This window comes from Pyrus communis, chromosome 5 (genome assembly GCF_963583255.1).
Source record: "Pyrus communis chromosome 5, drPyrComm1.1, whole genome shotgun sequence".
Lineage (NCBI taxonomy): Eukaryota > Viridiplantae > Streptophyta > Magnoliopsida > Rosales > Rosaceae > Pyrus > Pyrus communis.
Window position 1 is genome coordinate 15064317 of NC_084807.1, and position 25749 is coordinate 15090065.

Consider the following 25749-nt stretch of genomic DNA (forward strand, 5'->3'; position numbering starts at 1 on the left):
GATGTGTCTTACCTTAGTCTTTGTCGTCCAAAGGCCTACATGCATGCTTACACCATCCACTTGGTTGCTAAAGCTGACCCAATCAAGTACGTTACATCCAAACCTATTCCGATAGGGCGACTAGCTAAATGGACGTTGTTTTTTCAATCAATACGAGATCATCTACGTTCAAGCTAAAGCCATCAAAGGACAAGCACTAGCAGACTTTATTGTTGATCATCCAATCCCAGCTGATTGGAAAATCTCAGATGACTTCCCTGACAAGGAGATGTTCTAAATCGACATCTTCCTGACATAGACAATGTTCTTCGATAGATCTGCATGAACGGACAAAGTAGGGGCAGGAATAGTATTCATGTTGCCACAAAGACAAGTATTACCCTATTCCTTCCGACTAAGCGAGCTATGCTCCAACAACATTGCTGAGTACCAAACGCTGATTGTTGGACTCTAAATGGCGATCGACATGGAAATCACAACGCTAGAAGTGTATGATGACTCCAAGCTCATAATCAATCAACTCTTTACTGAATATGAAGTGAGGAAAGATGACCTCGTCCCACACTTTCGGCTAGCAACTCAACTGCTATAAAAGTTCAAGGTCGTGATGCTAGAACACGTGCCAAGAAAAGAAAATCAAATAGTGGACGCTCTTAGAAGACAAAGTTGCAGATGTGCCGGTTTGCCAAAGATGGGTGATCCCACTTGTCACTGAAATGCTACTGGATGATACAAACATTATCTCAGTACTTCCAATCAACACTGAAAAGTGGAGACAACCACTGATTGACTACTTGGAGCATGGAAAGCTTCCAGATGATCCTAGACACTGCTCTAAAATACGTCGACGAGCACCTCACTTCCTTTACTACAAAGGAACACTCTACCGACACTCTTTTGAATGAGTACTTTTGAGATGCCTAGGTGAGGAATAAGCCAATCAAGCCATGGAAAAAGCACACCCAGGCATCTGCGAGGCGCATCAGTCTGGACCAAAGCTACATTTCAAGCATAAAAGAATGGGTTACTACTGGCCAAGCGTGGTGCAAGATTGCCTGAAGTACGCCAAAAGGTGCCAAGGCTACCAATTCCACGCCAACTTCATACATCAACCACCTAAACCATTACACCCTACAGTTACTTCATAACCGTTTGAGGCATAAAGATTGGATGCCGTAATGGATTATTTTTCCAAGTGGGTTGAAGCCGTACCCTTAAGGGAAGTCATGAAGGAAACTATCATCCATTTCATCAAAGAGCATATCATTCACCGATATGGTGTGCCTTGCTACAACATTACTGACAACGAAAGACAGATATCCTACCAACTCATGGACAAGCTCTGTGAGAAATACAAGTTCAAACAGCACAAGTCTTCCATGCATCATGCTCCGGCCAACAGTCTCGCGGAAGCATTCAATAAAACGTTGTGCAACCTCCTGAAGAAGATGATTGGCTGAACAAAGAATGACTGGCACAAAAGAATAAGCGAAGAACTTCGGGCATATAGGACAAAACATAGAACTCCTACCTAAGCTATGCTTTATTCTCTCATATATGGTGTGGAAGTTGTTCTACCGCTCGAAAGTCAAATCCCCTCACTAAGGATGGCTATACAAGAAGGCTTGACTGAAGAGGAAAATGCAAGGCTATGACTTCAAGAGTTGGAAGCACTCGATGAAAAGAGGCTTGAAGCTCAACAACACTTGGAATTCTACCAAGCACGACTATCTAAGGCATTCAACAAGAAGGTCTACCCAAGGTCTTTCCAAACTAGAGATCTTGTCTTGGCATTACGAAGGCCTATCATCACAAATCATAAAACAATAAGCAAGTTCACATCAAAATGGGATGGACCTTACGTAATACAAGAGGTCTACACCAACGGCGCCTACATAATCATGGTGAAAGACGGCTTAAAGATCGACCCCATCAATGGCAGATTCTTGAAGCGTTTCTACCCTTAAACCAAACAAGTAATGCTCATCGCCTGCATGAGCCTAAACTGCACATGGCACAAAGCTCCTCACCTGCATGAGTCTAAACTACACGGCACAATGCTCCTTGTTTGCATGAGCTTAAAAGGCGACACTCAATGCTCCTTGTTCGCACGAGTTTAAAAGGTGACACTCAACGTTCCTGATCCGCAAGAGCATAAACTGTGTATGACAAAATCACCATAAAAAACAATCCATCATTTCCTTTGAACTACATTATGACTTGATCCCTCCTTAACCGAGGGTACGTAGGCAACTTGAAACTTCAAAACTTCAAGTACAGCCACATCACCAACAAAAAAAAAATGCAAACACTTTCAACTCGGCAGGAGCACAATGCTCAACTGAACCAATGGCACCTGACGAATCTAAGTTTCCCTTTGGCTTGGTTGTCTTGTTGCAGCCACTTTTCTTTGAAGGCTTCTTATACTTCATGGCACCCCAATACGAAAATTGAATCCATAAAGATATCTTCATGCCTAACTTACCCTGAGGCTCCTGGGAAAGCTTGTGATACGCCCAAAACAAATAGCGGTAACTCGTAGGCAATCCTCGACTATTACGATGAGAAAATTCCTCCACACTAGGAACAACCTCGTCATAAAACTTACCATGGCTTGGCAAGCCTCCTATCTTGTGGAGATCCCAAAATGAAATCGACATCTCCCCTTGAGCCTTGAGAAATGTGTTGATTGCTAAACACTAATGCTCAAAGAATGTACGAATGACGAAAAAATGACGATCATAACTAAACAAAGATGCGTATACGGCATGATAAAGGCCCACATTAGTAAGCACATCTTTGGATCGCATCAAGACATCTTCAAGCCATTCCCAGTAAAACTCAGCAAAGTTTCAATGATGCACAAAGTTTCAGCGTCGTTCCCCTATCTTGCGAGTCGCCTTCCTTCGCAAGAATAGTGATGGTATTACTCTTAAAGCACTTGAAAAATACCATGACTGCAACGAGAATAAAAATTAAAAATAAATAAAAAAAAAAAAAAAGACAACATAAACACAAGGTGGGACAGCAAGAAAAAAAAAGATTGCTTTGCTAAAGCAAAAGACATGCGAGACAAACCTTGTGAGTGTTGAAGGATGATGATGACAAAGTCACAACGACGAAAAGAAATCAGCCACAAAGCTTGGGCAGCACAGCAAAGAGGGCAGCTACAAGACGGTCATTTAAAGCATGCTACAGTAGCAAAGAAAATCAAAATGCTACGTAACCCCGCAACGATTATGCAAGCAGTTTCTTGCACTGCATGGCAATGTCACCACCAAGGGAAAACTGCGACCAAAAGGCACTACATGGTGTAACTCCGTTGTAGTCTTTTGCACAGCATTACACGGTAAAAAGTGACACACTGCAACAAATTTCAAGCAGTTACAAGTCACAGCAGCAGGAAGAACAGTGCACACAGCAATGAGTTATTGTGACAAAAACACACTCCCAAGTGTCCTATAAATAAGGGTCAATTGCTTCCTAATGCTATAGGGAGAATACATACCAAATAGCAAAAGGAAAATCAAAATCGGGAAGCATATTCTAGCTGCAAGAAGGAAGTAAATTCCAAGCTCAAAAAGGGCGAGCTGATTTCAGCACAAATAAAAATAAAAATAAATGCTATTTTTGCAACAAAATTAGCAAAGAGAAGAAAAGGAAACAAAGAAATAAGGAAAGGGCTTCTAAAAACATCAAGGGAAAGTACCTTTCCTTGCCAAAATACAAAAGGGAATCCCTCCAAGGCAAGGACAAGTCTTCAAGTTTCCCAAACCAAGAGGGAAAACACCCCCTTGGCCGAAAAAAATGGAAAGGAAAAGGAAAAAAATGCAAATCCTACTTACCCAAGGACAAGAATTAAATCTTTCCAAAACCTTAAAGGAAAGCACTAAAGCTTTCCAACATCTTGAAGGAAATCACCCTCATTACCAAAATTGAAGGAGATTCCTACCTAAAGGAGGAAAAACATTTTTTTCCCATACCCACAAGGAAAAAATTCAAGTCCCAAAATATACCAAATGTATTTTGTCAAAAAAATTATGGCAAGTCAATACACACAATAAGTATGTGCTGATTTATCCATTTTCAAAATTGTCATTCAAGATTAAGCCTCTACGACCCTTAAAGAAAATTTTCATTTCATTCAAGATCAAGCCTCAACGGCCCTTAAAGAAATGTTTCATTCAAGAAATACACCTCAATGGCCCTTGACGAAATTCATCATTTGCATTGAAGAAATACACCTCTACGGCCCTTGAAGAAGCAAACTAATTCAAGATCAAGTCTCAACAACCCTTGAGTCAGAACATTCACATTGCAGGACTTCAAAACATGTTTCCTACATGTGACAAGCACATGCCTACAACATGCCTTGAAGTGGGGGCAATTGTAGACATTTAAATTTCGTTGCATACAAATGATGCATCACAAAGCTCCACGTGGATATGACTCATCATAAATGGACAAGTCATCAATGACATGTAGCACAAATCAAGCAAAGGAAGCTCAAAAGCATTCCTAAAATTCAGCAGAGGGGAAGAAATCTCCTTAAAATCGGCAAGGGGCCCAAATTGCTACCAAAACCAGAAAGAAAGCTAAAGCATCTTCACAAAAACAAGCAAGAATTGAAGATTGTTCACAAAATAGGCAACAAGCCCTATAGATTTCGGCCAAGCAAGGGAAAGTGGCTTAAAACAAGACACTAAACATGCCTAAATTCTCCCATGGATGAATCAAGACACAAATCAAAGGCATGGCTTTGGAAGTCTATAAATACAAGGTCCCAAGGCAAGCATAACTGGTCGACAATTTCTACATTGAAAGGCTAAAATTCTCACATTGAGAAGAACCTCTGCCAAATCTTTGAAGACTAATATGCTGCCAAAGCTCTCTTCGAAGAATGTACAACCAAAGCCGAAGCTTTCTTTCGACCAAAGCCGAACCATTCCTTTGAAGAATCAACAAACACTTGCGCCGATTCCTACAAGACTTTGTTGTAAGCTTAAAACTTGTAACGACATTCAATTCAAGATCAAGTTGCCAAGACTCTTGAATCAACAAAATCCCACATCAACATCACCTTTGTTGCAAGCCATACACAAACCTAGAGGTGGAGACTATCCACACATTGTTTCAAGCTCAAAACTTGAAGCAATCGTTCAATCGTTCGTCTGAGATCAAGTCATCTCGACCCTTGGATCAACAACCTACGCATCTACATCAAATTTGAAGACTAAATAAGAGGAAATTTGTAAACAGAGGTTGTAACCCTACAAAGTCATCAATACAAATCTACTTTGTACACATGTTCTCATTTCATTTGTTACAAAATTTTCGTGTTTACAAAACATCGAAATTCATTTGAAGCAATAAGGGTTTTTAACACTAGAATTCGAAGAAAACAAAAACAATAAAAAAAAAAAAGAAACAAAACAAAAAACAAAAAAAATCTGGGATTTCTCGCAACTGAGCGGTGACTTCACGCTGTGCCGTCAAGTCGACATGGTTGGCTTGCAGCCGCGCCATCACCAGGACAACATTGTTTCGACGTGACTGCACAGCACCAGGCCTCGAACTAGGTTGGTCTTCATACGGGACTGAAGCCCTGAGTCCACCAGCAAGCCCTAAAAGCCTTGTTAGGCTTCACTCGCACGACCCGACCCGCCTGTAGCAAGTTTTGCTTACTGGGTTCACCATCTGTCACAACCCGCGATTACCAAATCTAGCCCAGATGGCTGGGCTTATTTCCCCACTCCCCAAATTGAAGCCAACCTGCGATCGGGCTTCTCGCGCACCATCTAGGCCAGCTTTCATGTGGGGCATGTATCCCCCACACCAAATTTGGCCCACAACTAGTAGGTTGGGATGTTGGGCCTATCCCAAAAACCCCAGCCCGTGGCCAATAATCCTTTTAGGGCCATGCCCTTTACACGGCACCCAAGCCCACAGATATTGGGCTATGGTTTTTCGAATCCAATGTTAGTTTTAGCATTCTCTATAATTTTAACCTGAATGTTATCATTATTTTTTGCTTCTATGACCAACCCTGTATGGCCCGATCTATTAAATTAATTAAAGTGACCAGCAGTCCATTAATCTGACAATTAATCCAAAATTATTGGCCTAAAGCTCACTTTTGGACATTAACGATTCAATAAATTATTTCGTTTCTTTGAACAGTTGACTCATTTTCATAGTCCCGAAGCATTCACACTCAAGTTCTTGAAGCAACCCAAATCAACTATACTTAGTTGTATATTGTATTCTGTGTTCTTACAGGTACCTCCTTTTTAAGAACCAGAAGTTTATAACTAAACTCGAAACTATGGTTTCAAATTTAGTCCCTTTGAAACCTGAAGTTTTCTTAAAACAATAGACCTATGAAAACCTAACGATTTTCATGAAAATCATGTCTTAGAATTCGAATGTTCTAACTTTGATGCTTATGGATGATTCATTCCCATAGCACCAATCACAATCTTATTCCCTCCAATTCAGTGGATTGTCAAACCATCACAAGTTCTATTTCCCTTATTTGGACATTTCTAATAGAAACCACTTTATATGGGTACAAGACGTGAATCTCCACTTGACTATCAAGAAGCTGAGAAATCAATGTAGCCAACAATGGCATGGAATAGCTGAATAAGCAACTGCTATGATCTTTACTCGAAGACTTATGCCCGAAGCATTACAAATGGAAACACCTCCCAAACGAGGATTTCATAGCTCTTTCGCTCATTGCTATGGACCGTTTAATCATGAAAGACATTGCCTAAAGCACACCACGATTACATCCATGAATGAATACGATTCTGAAGTTTATAAATCCAATCGAATTTTGACTGGAGAATACTTTTCTTGTCCTTCCATGTTTCTAAGTCGCTCTGGAAGTAGCAATATAGAAAGTGGAAGTTTACCAAATTCTCGTATCTGATTACTACCACAAACGTGAGAGAAAGGTATAGACCTAGCTTCGGCTGAAGTTTACTGAACAGTATAGTCTCATTTCAGCTGGAGTCTACGTAATGGCTTAACCCAGTTTGGTTAAAGCCTACCAAATGGTGGTGCCCTCCTTTGGCAGGGATGCACTGAACAGAATTACTTTACTTCGGCAGAGGGTTACTGAACAGACCCCTCCTACTTTGACTGGAGCCATCTTACATGGAGCTGAATTAGGTTTTTTTGGTGTTCTCGTTAAAAGCTACTTACTATAGTTAGGGTATTGAACAATGGGTGGCAACTTACCCAATACAGAACCCAAGTTCGAGTCTGTCTCTCTCACAATCCAATTTCGAGTTTGTTTTTACAACATATGGTAGAATCAGGGCTTGCCAAGGCGTGGCATCATGCCCAAGGCGTGATCCTTGGCACCTAAGACCTAAAACTTCAAGAATAAGGGATAATATTTCCAAACCTTAACCCTGCAGAATCTACTTCCATTTTGATGGAATAGATTATTGGTTATGCACCTGTTTATGCCCCTACCAATGTCATTAAGGAGTACCATTCTCGTAGTCAATATGTGAGACTAATTTTTCTCCACCAAACATTGTTGGAAAAGTAGAATTTTGACATGGATAGCCTTGTTGGCCGAATCCTCTTAGTAAACCATTTACTTTGTGAACACTTTTCCATGTTCTTGGATTCATGTTTGGTGTATGTTTTAGTTACGGATAATCTTATTGATATTGTCCTCAAACATGAGTTAATGGAATCATGTTTCTTGTATACATGTGACCGAATTCACTTAAACACGTGATTAGGTAAGAATGTCGGAAAGTTAGTTGTTTGGATGAATGCGATACTACGCACACTAACTTTACACCTAAATCACATCTCTAGGAACGACTCCAGGTCTATCCAACCTGATTAAAAGCATTGGCACGCTCCTCGTTGTATGCATGGTCCTGAATTACCATGTCAAAGACATTATACTCTATCCATTCTGGAAGAATGTCGTTGAGTTTTCTTAAGGATATTCGAGGTGACAATGATCATAAATGAAACCACTGAAGAAAATAGAGTGCAATATCTTTACACCACCTCCAAAATGAACCTGAAGCTTTGATTTGGGGCCAATGGGCTATCTCTCAACTGGGAACACACCACATATGGCTAGCCTGGAGCCTGGTGATTGAGCAGTTTACTTGCTTTGGCATGACCATTTGGGACACTTAGGTCGAACAGTGATGCTACAATGCATCTCCTTACCTGAAGTAAGGACTTTGTGCCTACAAGCACACTTTGCTAAACCTTCTCATTAAGGAAATTGATTTTCTAAATCATCCCTCGCAAAGATACGAAATCACCCTTTTTCATATTGAATTCAAAGGAATATATGTGGACTAAGCTAACAAAAATGCATACCATATAAATACTTATGGTTTTGGTTGATGAATCGACAAATTGGTCACATGTTTGTCCACAAACATAACTGCTAAATCCCCTGGCCAATTAAGGGTTCACTACCCTGCTTATACTTTAAAGTCTGGGAGACTAGATAATGCCGAAAAGTTTATATTGATGGTTTTCAATAAAGTATTGCATGTCTATTGGGTTTATAATTGGACATTGAATTCCCATGTTCACCCCAAAACAGCCTCGCACAGCAATCATAAAGCGTAATTTAATTGATCGCCCACACCTTGGTGAACGCACCAAGTTTTTTATTTCTGCCGAGGGTTATGCAATCTTGTACACAGCTATGTTGGTCTGCCTTGAGGCCCATTGCCACCCAACCTATTTGACATTACAATTAGTTACTGGGTACGAACCTGACATTTTTCGTATTTACGCATTTGGGTGTGCATTCCAACACTGTCGCAATGTACCCTCAAAGAATGATGTGAATCTTTGTCGATTATGATTCTCCTTCACCTTCGCTCTCTTAGAGCCCTTGCATGCGATCTCTTTATCGCTTATTTGCAGGTAGTCACTTTAATGAGACAGTATTCCCGCCGTTAGGGGCAGATAAGAATATCAACGTTCCTGTAGAACGGTGCGAATTTGCATGGACATTACCCACTATGTCTTATCTCAATCCTTATATTGCACAAGTATGATAAGCAAGTGTGATGAATTCTAGCTTTTAGAATGTTGCTCCAGACGCATTCCCCTGATCTAGCTAAAGTGACAAGATTATATACCAGCTGCAAGCATGCTTGCAAGGATAAATGCACTTAACAGACGTCGAGTCAACATCCCCGAAGGGTATGCCGCCCCTGTTGGACGGTCCAGTACACTGGCTAATAGCCAATCACACTATCTTGTCCTAGAGCACGACTGATCACTCGGTTCGTAAGTTTTGCTTCCCTATAAGTGGAAGACATGGCACAAAATGAATATATACATGATCGATATCTCAAATCATTTCCATCTCATAAGATTAATCCGGATTACTCCCAAGACTTGAAGTTCTTGGTCCAGTATACTAGTTTGGATGAGAAAATGGAATTGAAATGAGATTACCATCGATGATGTTTTCACTTATATGGCAGCTACCGACATAAATGAAAAACGATGATATTGAACCGTGTTCCGTTGATTAAGTGACAACGTAGAACTGATTGGACAACCGAAATTACAATCCAAGTCAAATTCCTTACAAAGTGTGTTTTGGACCTATCGTTCCTGCATTGCCCAATGTAACCTCGTTGTGTTACAAGTGGGAAAAGAAGCGTTATGAGATGAATGAAATAGTGCGATATGATGCATGTCTTACGACGCAAGTTTTCTCTCAAATGTCCTGTGATTGATAGCAGCATTATGAAATGTGGTTAGTGTTTTCTCCATGGGGATATAGATATGGAGATTTACATGTAAGTTCCTTAAGAATTACATGGATTGACTCACATAGTTCTAAACCACTGAACACCCTCTCAACTTATTTGAGGCGTTCACTTACGGATTGAAGCAATCTGGCTGATGAGGTATACCCGTCTAAGTGATTATTTGATCAGTCAGGGATATGAATGAATGCCCTTGCGTGTTAACCTATGAAGTCTTATTCCAAATTGCTAGAGTTACAGTTTATGTCGTTAACACGAATCCCACTGAGACTCTAGAAGAGCTTAAGAAAACTGCCTCGTACCTGAAGATGGAATTTGAGATGAAGGATCTTGGGAAAACTCTTTTATGCCTTGACATGAAGCTGAAGCATTGTTCTAATAGTACTTTGGTCTACCAGTCGAACTACACCTCGAATGTGTTATCTTGGAGTATACCTATGATCATCTATACATTATATGCAAACGAGACCCTTGAAGAGGTTATGGAATCTAAAGTTCCATATCTGAGTTCATTGTACTTAGCTCGTTGCAATTAGAAAATGCATCTCCTTCGTAGTTGATCTATTGGTAAGGATGCAGCACCACGCCTACACACACCCACTGATTTGATATTAAAGACGTTTTCAGCAACCCTGAAGGTACTACGGATTTGGGCAAATCCTAACGCATCTCAAGTAGATCCGATATCGCAATATCTTGGAGGTTCATGATATGACCTTAGTTGCAAAATCTTCGAATCATTCCAAGACTCACCTCACTTCACTACACCACAAGTGAGACATGGTTAGGAGTTCTTGTTGAGCATATTCGAAGTACTTGCTGTTTTAGTCCATCGTTGAGTCCCAACGACGATCCATGAAAACTATGCCGCATGTATCCACCCAAACAAGACATGATACATCAACAAAGTCAACGCCAAGACATATTGCGTCTACAAAGCATCAAGAGATTGAAATCATGCAAGCCGATCCTAAACAACTTTGCCGACCTCTACACAACGTCACTGCAGAAGTCAACCTTTCAGAAGCTTGTCCGAGGAATTGCTATACCTAACTATCATATGCAATGTTTGTAGTTCTCATTTGAAAGTTATGTCAAACTTAGGGGAGGTATCCAAAGGTATACTCACTTGATCTTAATGTACTCTTTTCCCGTATGATTAAGAGCATTTTTCCCACTAGATTTTTACTACCTAACTAGGTTTTAACGAGGCACCCATCCTGGGCTGATCATACCCTTGTGAGCTCTTCTACTTACGTCCAGAAGACGTATAGTTTTGACTTAATGCAACTTCTCACTTTTCTCCGTAGTCTATGGGTTTTTCTCCCACCTTGAGTTTTACCATAGCGAGGTTTTTTGAGTTTTACCTTTTTATGCATTCTTCCGTTGATTTAAGACTCTCATTCGCTCATTGTGCCGACGACTTCATTAACTGTACTTACTTCATCGCTGAAGACTTGATGCACCATTTACTTGAGTATTTACACACTCAAGGGGGAGTGTTGCAGTCCTATTAGATTAAGAATGTGATTGTGTAAATCCTAGTGTATCTAGGGATATCTTTGAATATTCCCCTTAGTATTTAATATTCTATTAGAGTTGTAGTCTTATAAGGGTAAGGAATTAATTTTCCCTACTACTATAAATAAAGACACAATGGGGTGAAATAACAACACACCTCAAAATTACACATCGCTCTCCTGTCTTTATTATTGTCGCACCCTCTCTCTATGACCTCCATAATTGTTCAGTAAATTATACTTATAACAAAATTCAATGTTTTTATTTTCTTTAAATTAGAATTCAGTTGGAGACATATAAACTCTCGATTAATTAATTAATCAATCTTAATTCTTGTAAAAAAAAAAAAAAAAAAAAAAAAGAAAACAGCGTTGATTTGCGTTTTAAGTTTTCAACTTTTTAGTCAATGTTTGGTTTCAAATATAATTAACACTACTCTTGATTAATTTAATTATAATAATGGCACCAACAGGATGCAGCTGCTTCCCCCTCACACTTGAGCGATCCAAAAAGGGCAGCTGCAAGTTTGCTAGGAATTCTTCCTCTCTTTCTGGTGATAATTTCTACTTTCTTTAAATTCGTTAACGTCCCCTTTTGATTCTTCAGTATAACTGTGTTTTACTGTTGTAAATCTTGGATTTCATTTGTACCCAATTGGATTCTCGAGGTAAATTATAGGATACTTGTCAACTAGATATACATTGTTGATCGATTTTTTTGAAAACTAAGATTTTGGTGATCATGTTTCATGTGCGGATGGAGTTGCTTAGCTTGATATACACTGTTGACTTATTTCTTGATGACTTAAGCTTTGAGAGCCTATTGATTGTTTAACGATATCGAGAATAGTTGTTGGCAAAATTTGATCAAGAACATTTTCCCAAAGCTACAAAATATGATCCTAATTAATAAATTTTTGGTTATGTAATATCTAGGACTTTTACTTGAATGTATCACGTCATTTTCTTTATGTTGAAATTTTGTTTAATAACAAGAATATTTGAGTAATAATTTCCTTGGCTTTCTGAACTGATCTTAAGTTCTTAACCATTTGGTTCTTTGTAGGTTCATCTATATCATTATCCTTAAAGAAAAAGAGTAGTATCCAATAGAAGAACTCAGAGCTGATTATTTGCTTTGGGGAGATGTTGATCGACTTCATCGCGACTAGTGCCGGAGTTTCTCTTGCAGATGCAGATGGTTTCAAGAAAGCTGTTGGTGGAGCTCCTGCCAATGTTGCAGTTGGAATTTCAAGATTGGGAGGCTTTGCAGCTTTTATGGGCAAGGTGCTTTTTCTAGCCATCCAAAATCACTTTTAACTTTTCTGCTTCATTGTATTACCACCAGTTTTATCATGATTCTGTTATTTCGCTTTGGTCACATTATACGTAGAATTTTTTAACTGTGCACTAACTCAACTTTTTTGAAATGTGGATATGTCATTAATTATATTGATATTGTTGATACTCCAACCTTGCAGTTGTCCATATGCAACTAATGTGGTTGTCAATATGGCGTGCACAAATTTGACTGCACTTTTTTAAGTGTATGGTAAAGGACTGTGCTTAGCATTTACATCCAACATGTAAAACATCCTATACATAGCATTAAGATCTGTATTTAGGTCACATTTGTTTCAGATTCTTCTATCGAGTCATTCCCGTTTTTGATAAACTAAAGTCTAGCAGTTGCATCCCAGGTTGGTAAGGATGAATTTGGATACATATTGGCTGACATTCTGAAAGAAAACAATGTGGACAATTCTGGCATGCGCCTTGATCCACATGCAAGGAGTGCACTGGCGTTTGTTACACTCAGAAGTGACGGGGAGTGCAAATTCATGTTCTATCGCACCCCTAGTGCTGATATGCTTCTTCATGAAAAAGAACTTGATGTAAATTTAATCAAAAAGGTGAAACGACCCAAATTCATGTTCTATCGCACCACTAGTGCTGATACGACCCAAATCTGAGATTGCCACTGTGGCCATCTGCAGAGGCTGCTCGAAAAAGGTGTTATTAGCATATGGAACCAAGCTGACATTATTAAGGCGCATTATGCTGTTTGGTATAACGGCCACACATAGTTAGTTATCTGGTGTTACTAATCCACGTGTTATAATGTATTCACAAAATTGTAGATAAGCGAGGATGAAATTGAATTCTTGACCGGAGGTGATGATCCTTATGATGATGGGGTGGTCTTGAAAAAGCTTTACCATCCGAATTTGAAGCTTCTGCTTCTAACTGAAGGGTCAGCAGGCTGCAGATACTACACAAAGGTTAACATCCATCTTGATGTAAATAGCAGATTGGATTTTTATCTGCAGTTAATTTGGTTTTGTTGATCCCTCTTTTTACTGTGGAGTGCAGGAGTTTAAGGGTAAGGTTGCAGGTATCAAAGCTGATGCTGTTGATACTACTGGTGCTGGTGATTCTTTTGTTGCTGCTATGCTCAACAGCTTGGGTTCAGAAATTAATCTGTACAAAGTATGCATTTGCAAGGTTTTTTTTACCCCTAAACAATATAGACGGGCTGAGCGAGCTGGCACAACAAATTGGGCTTCAGTGTCATGCTTACCATGACATGACAGCCCATTTTGTAATCAAAAGTTGTACCGGATTCTCTATAAACTTGTTGAGCTATGCCGTATTCAAACAAGCCCAATCCTTTTCATTCAATTTCTGAACACATGTCACCTTATATGGTACTGAAAGTTTGAATTCTTTTACCTATCCAGGATGAACAAAAGCTGAGAGAAGCTCTCTTGTTTGCCAATGGCTGCGGTGCTCTCACAGTGCAAAAAAAAGGAGCTATTCCTGCACTGCCCACAAAAGAAGCTGTGAACCAACTTCTCCAGCAAACCACTGCTTGATAAACTCCCAAACACTGTACTTTCTTTTATTCACATTCATGTAGCAAAGCTTGTTGGATTTTTGGATTGTCGGGCCCATCCCACTCTAATGACACCGATACTGTCCCCAACTTTACCACTTGCCCAATCCATGTGGGATTTTACCATAAAAGGTCTCAGTATTAGTTAGAGTAGGGTAATTCTATTTAAACCCATTGTGTTTTCTTTGAACCCACTTATATGGGACTTTAACACTCCTCCTCACGTGTAACCTCATTTAGTGGTTCACACGTGGAGATCCACATCGGTAATTGAATTCAGAGGTCGGCTCACGTTGGGCCCACTTGTTTTCAATGGCACTCAAAAAGAGTCTCTATATTAAGAATTCAAACTTGTTTCCTTATGAGTACATCAGTAATTGAATTCAGAGGTCGGCTCACGTTGGGCCCACTTGTTTTTAATGGCACTCAAAAAGAGTCTCTATATTAAGAATTCAAACTTGTTTCCTTATGAGTGACAAGCTTGTTGGCTTGCACCAGCCCAAAACCGTGGGCTCTGATGCCACGTTGGATTTTTGGATCATTGGGCCTGTCCCATTCTAACGACACCGATACTGTCCCAAACTTTACCACATGTCCAATTTGTCAAATGTGGGGTTTTACTACAAAAGATCTCGGTATTAGTTAGTAGGATAATCCTATTTAAACCCATTGGGTTTCTTTGAACCCACCGATGTGGGATTTAACAAAGATGCAATGTATTCTGTATACAAATGCTTTCCAATGTTCTCCAACATTAAAAATGTTTTGTAATATTGTTTGCTGAAAAAGAAAAAGAGACGAATCCGTGATGACAGTCAACATATTTATTACTCTTCTTATCTTCATTCAACAAGTGTCGTTTATGAGATTTGAACTCATAACTTCCTCAACAAAGTAGAGATGCGACCGAGTAGCTAATTGACGACAGATGCTCTGCATGTGATGAAAGAACACAAAGTAAAAGGACCAGATAAGAAGAACTGGAGAATTTCAATAAAACATAAGGATATATAACAAAAATCAAATAGTCCATACATATGCATCATAGTCATTTCCACAACGGCACAATGATCCCTCTTACAATATAGTTGTTATATATTACTTGCAGAGCAACATTACAGTATTAATTTAGTGGAACAACAATCTAATGCAGAGCAAAAATCCAATCTGAAACTATAGAAATAATAGATCTGCTCAACCATGGATTTTTAGATTGTTCACACCCTCTCTCTCGGAGTGGAAGCTAGCGCCTCGCTCTACTTTCTGGCGGTCCAATGAACAATTCAGTCTCAACATCTGAGCTTGTACTACTATCAGTGTAGGTTGTGTTTTCTCTTAGCTCGTCCAATGTTTTCCTTGGCTGGAAACTACCACACTACAAAGAAAAAGTGAAACTGTTATTTTTTGTTCAACCATTAACATGAAGTTTTATCGATGATAAATACGATTTAAGCCTCTCAAGTGGTAACCAAATGTATATAACTCAGGCTTATGGCATTGAAATAATAGTTAACATGATATAAATGCTAGGTTTTGCTAATGTAGAGAATTTGTAAAGAAAATTGACTAGGAACAATCACTCAAGTTTCTTGAACACAAAGAAATTGAGTTTCTTGCCTCTTTCTCAGATGCCGTTGATAGGAGCATATTCATGCGACTTAAATGGCTTGTTCTCGTACATTTACGTTATGTTTCTTTAGTTATTTTAGTCCTTTATGCTTCTTTCGTGTGTTTTTAGGTTCATATGGTTAAGGAAACGAAAGGGATGCATTTTGGAGTAGTTTGGGGCATTAAATGGATTGCATATGCTTAAACGCCAAGTAGATGGACGAAATTGAAGACCAAACTATCATAACCACCTATCATACACATATCATTCACTTATCACTTAACATATCATACACTTATCATACCAACATATCATACACTTATCATAATCATTCACTTATCACTTATCATAATCATTCACTTATCACTTATTATAATCATTCACTTATTCTTTCATCATTCAACCACCAATTCAACACATGCATTCATCATCATAACCTAGCTGCACAAAACACTCCACATACATCAATGCCGTGCACTCCCCTCCACATTCCAGCTTTCCTTCTCTTTGCAGCCACACTTCCACATGCATTCCCTCTTTTCCTAGCTGTTTTTCCATCATTATTTCAACCTAACATTCACCCACATGCACCCTTTAAACAAACCCAAACATGCAGCCACATATTCCTCCCTTTGCCGTGCACTCCCCATCACAATTCCAACTTTCCAACCTAGCCACATCCACATGCATTCACTCATAATCATTCACTAACATTGCAGCCACATTTCCACCCACTTCCTAGCTGTCATGTTCCCTCTTATTTACCTACAAATAAGCACCCATTGCAGCCACAATTCATTCATTTCATTCACAACACAACACACAACACAAACACACATCTTGTGCCGTGCATTACCTTCCATTTCTGTGCAGTTTTTCTCCTCCATTGCAGCCACTTCAACCACTTCCCATCCCTCCAAAACACTTCACACCATCCCTAAACATCTCCTTAGACCTTGTGCTACAACAACGAGGAAGAGAAGAGTGCCTAAACGTTCATACAATTCAAGTTTGAGTTGTTGGAATGTTTAGGTGTTTCTTTGATTTCAATGTTTAAATTCAATTCTCTTTGTTTTGTACGTATGAGAAATGGAAGAGAAGAGTGCCTAAACGTTCATACAATTCAAGTTTGAGTTGTTGGAATGTTTAGGTGTTTCTTTCAAAGTTAGAAGGAACTAAACCCCCTTTAGCTAGGGGGTTTTTCGAAACTATGTTTATATTTGCAATATGAATTGATTAACGTTGGTTGGAATTTCATAAGTTGTGGATTCAATGTGTTTAACCGTTTGATTGATAACTTATTTATGTATGTTTATTGAGAATGCGCGCTTAATTTTCATGCATGAATATGACGCTAGAATATAAGTGAGTTTCACCTAATCGTTATGAACTTATATTCACAAGTAGTGGAGGTTGCTTATAAACAATTGCGTTAAATGAATTCTTGGCACGAGTTTCATGCTCATCATAGTAACGAATGCCTCGTCAACACTTATAGTTTTCATAGTGCTTAATGATCTTTGATTGTATCTTTATTGTGCTGTTCACGTAAAGGACTTTTGGAGAATGTTGTGAATTGCGTTGCGCAAACCCATCCAATTCATTAACTTAAGGAAAACTTGACGGTTAATTTAAGCAGACCTAATTAACCCGGAGTGTTGAGTTTCATAATTTATCGAAAGACCAACTGAGAATCAATCTTGTATGCAAGTGTAACATGTGTGGAGAAGAACCCCTTGGCTATTCCATCATCCATATTTTCATCACATTCATATTTACGTTTTGCCTTTAATTACAATTTGTGCATTTTAGTTAATTTCGTCAAATCAAACCCCCCCTTTACTTTCTTGTTCTTTAATGCTTAGAATCTGTTTAGTTTATGTTTTAAAGTATTGTTGAATTCTTTGAGTCTAGTATAGTGTTTTATATTGTGATTTTACGTTTTTGAGTCAAATCCAAATGATTAACAATCCCTCCTAATCCCCGGTCCAGAACGATCCCTACTTACATACTTACTACAATTGATAAAAAGAGGGTTTAATTTGTGTGCGTATAAATCTCGCATCAGCCGTATCTCTGTATTCGTATTTGTGCAACATAAGGAAACACTAGTGACTACAATTACAATATACATTATAAAAGAAGATTATGATAACTTAAAGGGTTTACCTTCTCAACCAGTCGTGCAGTTTCAGCTTTGAGGAGTTTCTCCTGAATTTTATCAACAAAAACAAAAAAGCAAAAAAACTTATTTAGTTAGCTACCATAATCACAACCTCTTGTTGGCATTAAGTGTTCTGCACTGTCTGTAGATTTCTTATTTTTCAGCTACACATTTTGTAATATTTAGTCAGCTAGCAGTAGCACAACAGACATGCAAATTTTTTATTTTTTAACTTTATGTTGTAGCAGTTTCACCTTTTCTCTCAGTTGCTCAATCTGTTCCTTGAAAACCTGACTCTGCAGTATTAATTACACACAAAAAAATTAAAGTTTGTTTAATATCCATTTAATCAAGGATGAGAAACTGCTAATGTCAGAATCTACTGGTGCTTAATGATCTTTAATTTCTCAGATAAACCTTTCGGGCTCGGACATTGTTCACGCTCTTCTCCAACTGGTGCTCTATTTCTTGTAGCTCTGCAAGAGTGCATGATCCTAGACCCTCTCCCAAGAGTTTCCTGAGGCATAATTTGCAATTCCACGTTTAAAAAAGAAGCATTTTGAAAAGGATAAAAAAACTGAATATTTCGACATGTTAAGATACAAAAAAAAGTTTCAGTCAAGGCCATGAACCGTTTTGATACTTCAAGAAGCTCTAACTGTTTCATCATGCTAGTTGCTTTTTGCTTCAGATGCTGCATGTTCCGATTTAAACGAAAACTCATCACCGAATATTTCGTCGGACTGAATTGGGAACACTTTATGGGATGAGCTTACGTACAAAAAGGAGGCACAAGTACGTACCTGCATATTTTGTTCACTGGAACTGGATTTGTTGCTGGTTTGATTGCCTTTCGCGTGCTTCTGATATCGCTCTATGGTTCCCTGCATGCTGAGTTTATAACCAATTCCAAGTAATGATAAATCCTTCTTTTATATTAGCATATATGCAAATTGAATGCTCCAGCATGCGTGTCTGTTGTTTTAGTATTGCTTCATATACCTTTCCCTCTTTACACTATTCAACTCTACATTTCTGAAAAGGTTGGTGACAATATATATTACTTTTCATGAGCTACACCAAATATAATAGGTCCCTATATCGGCCAACATAGAAACCCTATAGTTGCTATAATATCCAAAATGTTTGCATAAAGTTCATAAGTTAACTAGTTTGACTAATTTAGTATTCCTCTCTACTCTGTAAATAGAGGTCTTAGATTCCAATTCGTTAATGGCAGTTAGATATCAAATTATTATGACTTAGTCCATATTAATCTCCCCTGTCATTGTAAATATATAGTTGTATTTTTTTAGTTGGAAAATATGTTTTGTTCAAACACCAATAATACATAGGACATCATAATGAAGCTATCCAAAAGCTTACAACATAACAATCAGGAGTTTTTGAACTTTAATCCTTGAAGAAGATTAAAATTCAATAAAAATCTGGTGTTAGATTGGATATTGATTTTAATCCTCTAATGAGGACTTAATTCAAATTTATATTATATTTTTGTTTTAATATTTAATAGGTATCTTATTTAATGTCATTACATTAAAATTAAAATTATTTATTACTATACACATTTTAATTCATTATATTTATTTTACTTCCTCAAATTAGTGTACCTAAACGTCTGTATTATAATATATTTTACTAAATTAGTGTACCGAAATGTCCGCACCTAAATATATGATACTAAATTAGTGTACCGAAATATCCGCACCTAAATATATTATAATAAACTAGTGTACCGAAATCTCCGTACCTAAACATATTATACTAACCTAATGTACAGAAATGTTCGTACCCAAATATATTGCAATGGATTAGTGGCACGTAAGAAAATATGCAAAAACATGTGTACCGAAAAATCTTTAGGAAAATATTTTCTTATATAAGATACTTACCATAATGAGAACTAAAATTTATAATATTTTCATAAAATTTAATTTATGAACCATAAAATTATAAATAAAAAAGAGAGACATTTAATATGCTGACATTAAATAAAGTGTATATAAAGATTAAAATCTAGATTTCTATTAAAAAAAATTACAAATTAAAAAAAAAACTGCGTCTTATAGATCGTACATAGTACATAGGACATCATATATCGATATATTAGGAAACCAAAAACTGCTAACTAATTTGCACTATTTATGTCCAGATAATGTATACCATATTGTAAAAATTGGATCATATGGAATTAGGTTATGTAATGCATTATGCCAAAAGTAGATTGTTTTACTGTTTTCTACATAGTTTCTTATATATTTTGTTTCTTCTTTCTATGAGAAGAAAGGTATTCGAATTTATGACATATTCAATTATGAAAAGAGACTTACAGCTAAACTTTGATAGTTTAATATAGGGTAGTGTTATCCACACACTTATTTTCACTTCTCACACATTTATTTCCAGTCATCGAATTCAATGAATTGAAGATCAATAACAAAAAACTAATAAGAGTGCATGGAAAGCAAAAATGAGTGGGTGAATAGTATAAAGGATACATTACTTATGAGTCTTGTTTGATAATTAAAAAAAAAGGTAGTTTTATCCATATACCTCTTTTTACCTCTCACGCACACTTAGTAATATTTGTTCATTGATCTTCATCAACTTATTCGATTCGAAAGCCGAATTTAAGAGGGTGTGCGAGAAGTAAAAATAAGTGTTTGGATAGCACAACCCTAAAAGAAATCCTATTTTTTGTAATTTTTGTAGTGTTTTTTCTAAAATGAATTGAAATCTTTACATTTTTCAAACAATACCCTAATGAAATGAATATAAATCATGTTGAGATAAAAGTGGAGATAACACATATGTGTCAAAGTAGATTTCTTGAAGTGAAATACCGAATAGGAATGAATTCGGATCCTCTTTTATTAGTCATCTTATGATTAAAAATCATTTTGAATTTTATTATTTAAAATTGAACACAAACAACACCTGACAAAATGAAGTAATCTCTAAAATCCGCACAAACAGAATCGAGATCATCATCCGTGAAATACAAAATAATATGCAGGGACTGACATTATGTATCCGTGAATTGCAAGGAAAAAGAAAAACGTGGGACAAAGCCTCATCCACTTGTCTTCTACAAGATGATGTTGTTATGATGTCGATGAGGTTTGGTAAAATCCCCATAAAAGATAAAATTAAATTTTGTAAATCAGTGTCCTTTTTTGTTATTTCTGCTAATAAAATCCCTTATTAAATTCTCTTTTGTGAACAAGATCCTAAATAATTTTAAAAGTCATACAAGTTAACCCAAACTTTGTGATTAATCCAAGAATAATTGAATATTAATTTTAGTTAACCCAGATCTTGTGATTAACCCATTCCCTAATATTAATTCATTTGAACTTTATTTTTGTCACAAAGAAGGTTTTCAACTCCAAATTGCTAGCTTACTCTTACTTATCACTCGACTCACCCTCACTCCTGAACTAACTATACTGCATTAATTCTTTTGCATTTTTTCCTACCTTCTGTTATTGAAAATGAAAGGCAAAGAAGAGAGGATGAACGGAGGAGGAAAAGGAGGAGAAACAAAAGAATTAATTGGTTCTCTCCTTTTAGTCTCCTTCCTTCATTTTCATTCTTGGTTTTCCCTTAAGTTTTATCTCAGTTTTCTTTGAGCTGGGTCTCATCTATCCCTAACTTTGTCTCATATTTGGGCTTCATGCCCCCTTATCCGACGTTTTTCATCCGCTTTTACTACTTCCTATCTTTTAATTTTCCTTCCTCCTTCCTCCTTAGTTGTGATACTTCATCCACATCCCATCATGTGCTCGGATCAAAGGCTCCGATAAGAAATTGGATATCGGATCCACTTCCCTCCATCAATTTCCCTCCCCCAACTAGCATGTCGGATTCCCATCAAGGCCAAGTGTTGGATATTTTACATACCCCCTTAGTCTGACTCTCTACACATATGATACTTTGTATATATTTGTAGGGGTTCATGAAGGGGACTTGGATCTAGTGTCTACTTTTTCGGTTCAGTGTTTGGCTTCCCCTGAGGATGTGACAGCAACGGTGGTGTGCTTTTTGCTATTGAAGATTAGGGTTTTTTGTTGTTTGTTTTTTGCAGCCTTCAGACCTAAACTTATATGGGCCTCTCATTGTATATTGTTTTGCCGCTATCATTTTGCTGGGGCCTTTTACTTTATCTGTAGTTGTTTGTCCAGTTCTTTTTGGCCTTACACTAGTTTTTAATGTAATGAAAAATATCTTCCTTGACCAAAAGAAAAAAAACGTAATAGGCAGCCAAAGTCGGCGGAAGTAAAGGTCATAGGTAACCAGATCAAATGAGCCACTGCTACAGACTATGTATTAAAGTTTACTATAAATAGTAATGCAAGGACTACTACCGAAAATAAATAACTATGCAACTTTTTTCTGGATGAAAAGTAAAACAGGACTTACTAAATATAACCAAATATATAACCTAGAGTAATGCTAGGGAGATCATAAGATAAATTTGTAAACTATTTGATTTGTCACCAACAGGAAATAAGTACATTAATCAACATTTACATAATATTCCAATCATCACCAACGGCGGAGCTAGGTAGAGGGCTACACTGCGCTCTAGCCTAGAGAAGTTTTGTGCTCTAATTCATTTTATTTCATGTAATTTATCATTTATTTTTTCCAGTTTAGCCACCTCTTGCCCACCCATATTCACAATGAAAAAGCTCAATGCTGGATCATGCAACAAACTTCCTTGATCCAAATGAGTCCAATGTTATAATTTTTTTGGTTTTTATTATCATATGTTGGTTCAACACTATTATTCTTTTTCTTTTTAACATTATTCATCACTAAACACATCATATGATTTACACAATATAATTTAAATAAATAATCTTTCTAACATTATTCATAACGCTACTGTGTTAGAAAAAGGCTTGTACAGATCATCACAGTATGCATGACATTATTCATTTTAATAGCGGATCTACCATTCTCTTTCAAATTAAATAAACAATTTTTATTATTTTTTCTTCTTAAAAAATAAAGTTGTTTTATTAGTACCTCATATTTTGTTGATTACCCCTTACGTACTAAAAACAACTCACACCTACTTTTTATATTAAAAAATGTCTTAATACACCCATTCTTTCTCAAGCTACCCTCACACCCTAAACTCTTCACATACACCTCACATCAAACCCACATATTCGTCTTCCCAAACTTGTTTCCTCCAGTTTTCTTTTCAATTTTTATATTAGTAACCTACATAATTCTTCAATCTTTCTTTTAGCGAAATGAGTTTTCATTAAAGCAAAGACAAAAGGACACAAGCCTCATCCAAACTAACTCGAGGGCAAAAGGGTTTAAGTCTTGCAGTGATAGAGTTTCACATTGAGTTTTCAAACTTTCAAGGAAAACATGTTCATTCTTTTCTAAAAAAATAATCATATTGCTTATGTGAAAGCGTAGAAGTAAATTTTAGGTATGATTCAAAGAAAAAACTTGAGGTGTATTTAGATACTTTTTAATTTTTATAACATTTTAGGGCTTAAATAGTCATTTTATGAGCAGTTTAATATTAAATCACTATGTGAGGGATTTATAGTTAATTAAATTAAATTAAAATACCTGGAACTTGCAAATTCGAAGAGTTTTCCTGTGGGAGAGAAGATGATGAGGGAAACCTCAGCATCGCAAAGAACTGAGAGCTCAAAGGCCTTCTTTAGCAGACCACTTCTCCTCTTTGAGAATGTCACCTGACGGCTTGTCGCGTTCTCTATGCGCCTCATCTGAGTTTTTCCTCTCACCATTTTTTATGATTTAATTATACTAATTTCCTTCTACCCTTTTGACACAAGAAAATGAAATTCTGAGATCAGTTTTTTTTTTTTTTTTTTTTTTTTTTGGTCTCTGCAGAAATCATCAAAACAAAAAGGAGATATATATGAAAATAACTAAAAGAAGAAGAGAAGATAGTTAAATCTTACCAAATAAGCAAAATTAACCCAGAAAGCTTTTCTTTTTTTTTTTTTTTTTTTTAGGTTTTGTGAGTTGGAATGATGGTATAGATCAGGTGGAAGGCAATAGATCCTTTTCAATTCAAAAGGGTTGCAAGCAATCAATATATATATAGATAGATATAATTTGTGTAAACAGGGAGTACATAGATTAAAATGAAGATATATATGAAGAGTAAAACAAAAACAGCCAAAGAAAGTGGATGCGACAGATAGGGGGCGAAGGAATACTAAAAGTGGAAAGAGATAGCTCTCTTCTCTAAGTTTTTTGAGAAAAGACTATGATTCCACCCTGAAAATCCACATATATTTGCATATTTTATATATATATATATATAGAGAGAGAGAGAGAGAGAGAGGAGGAGGAGGAGGAGGAGGTGGGTGTTTTGTGATTGATTGATTGATTTCAAAGACAAAGAGAAAATCTTCTTCAGAGTAGTGGAAAAGTTTAATGAGCAAATTTACCAAATATGCAAACAGACCCAGAAAAAAGTTATGGACAAATATGAGAGGAAGAAGATGCCAAAGAAAGAAAGAAAAACGAGGAGAGAGGGAAAATACATAAAAACCAAGAAGGGAAGGAAATTATAAGGAGGGAGGGTGGAGTTGATTGACCTTTTACTTCGGGTAAGCAGAGGCAAACAACAGACCTACCTTTCCTTTTTCTTATTTTTTTTCTTGCCTTATTTTTCTTCTTCCTCCTTCCATCCTCTCTTCTAACCCCACCTTGAAAAGGAAACATTAAATAGTGACACCATTATTTTTACACACATTTTTGTAGGTCTAGTCCATAACATATTTTAATGATTCAAACCGTCTATATTTTAGATATTTTACAAAATATCATATATACCAAAAATCATTTAAATCTAAAACTATATGACCATTAGATTCAATTTAGGTTTCTTTACAAGACAGTATTCGTCCATTTCCTTCATTATAAATGAATGTTTTAATTGTTTTGAATTTATCTAACTTTTTGTAAAAATAATCCATGAGTGATTTCTAAAATATAAAGAGTTTGAATCGTTAAAATATATTAAGAAATAGACTCTACAAAACGTGTGAAAAATTATATAAACAAAATAGTATCACTAATGCGCCGTACTCTAGTAGTCCGTTAGGAAGGGGAACACTCGAAGCCTATCAAATAAAATACACTTTAACAATATAAAAATCAAAGGTTGAATGTTTCATCCTTTGCTGCTTGTTTTGGTAACCCCACAAAACACACCAGAAAAAGAAATTGTGGACACAAAAGGCAAATACTACGAGAAAGCAAGGAACTTTTTTTGTGAAATGGAGAAAGCAAGGAACATAAAAGTGCTTGTTTGATGAAAGTTCTCAGAAGAAAAACTAAAGAAAGGTACTGAGTTTCTGGGTTGGTACGTTATTCTATTAATATTTTTTAGATGATGTTTTAAGGAAAGTAAATTTTCTAAATTAAATTTGTAAACTAAATAATGTGATGGTTGATGATTAGATTATTACTTAATTATTGATTAACATGCTTATTTTTTTATTAGTGAGATATCATTTGGTTTGTAAGTTTGGTTTAAAACTTTAATCTCTCTAGCATTACCCATATTATTATTGTTTAGTATGTACTGAATTTTTTTTTTTTTAACAAACGATATTATTTACTCTTAGCCGCACAATAAGTTAGCAATAATGTAATTCAAATTTGTCTTTGGCGAGAATCAAACCTAAATCTCTTGATTACAAATGAAGAAAAATATCATTAGATCATAATACTAA

At 36.7% G+C, this 25749-nt stretch overlaps 1 protein-coding gene and 1 pseudogene across 2 annotated transcripts; one reads left to right on the top strand and one right to left on the bottom strand.

Moving 5' to 3' along the window:
• Window positions 1-11771: 11771 nt before the first annotated feature.
• On the top strand, window positions 11772-14261 carry LOC137735765 (probable fructokinase-7; annotated as a pseudogene).
• A 926-nt stretch (window positions 14262-15187) lies between these two features.
• On the bottom strand, window positions 15188-24517 carry LOC137733249 (MADS-box protein SOC1-like). Of its 2 annotated transcripts, XM_068472396.1 has the most exons (8): window positions 23962-24517; window positions 23603-23819; window positions 18784-18871; window positions 18613-18674; window positions 18398-18497; window positions 18235-18276; window positions 17986-18027; window positions 15188-15582 (listed from the first exon to the last, which is right to left on the bottom strand). In XM_068472396.1, the coding sequence occupies exons 2-8, from the start codon at window positions 23782-23784 to the stop codon at window positions 15451-15453; spliced, it is 648 nt and encodes a 215-aa protein (XP_068328497.1). In that variant the 5' UTR covers window positions 23785-23819; window positions 23962-24517; the 3' UTR covers window positions 15188-15450. The 2 variants fall into 2 exon arrangements, with proteins under 2 accessions (XP_068328497.1, XP_068328496.1); XM_068472395.1 differs by lacking the exon at window positions 23962-24517 and having other exon boundaries at window positions 23603-23889.
• Window positions 24518-25749: the final 1232 nt, after the last annotated feature.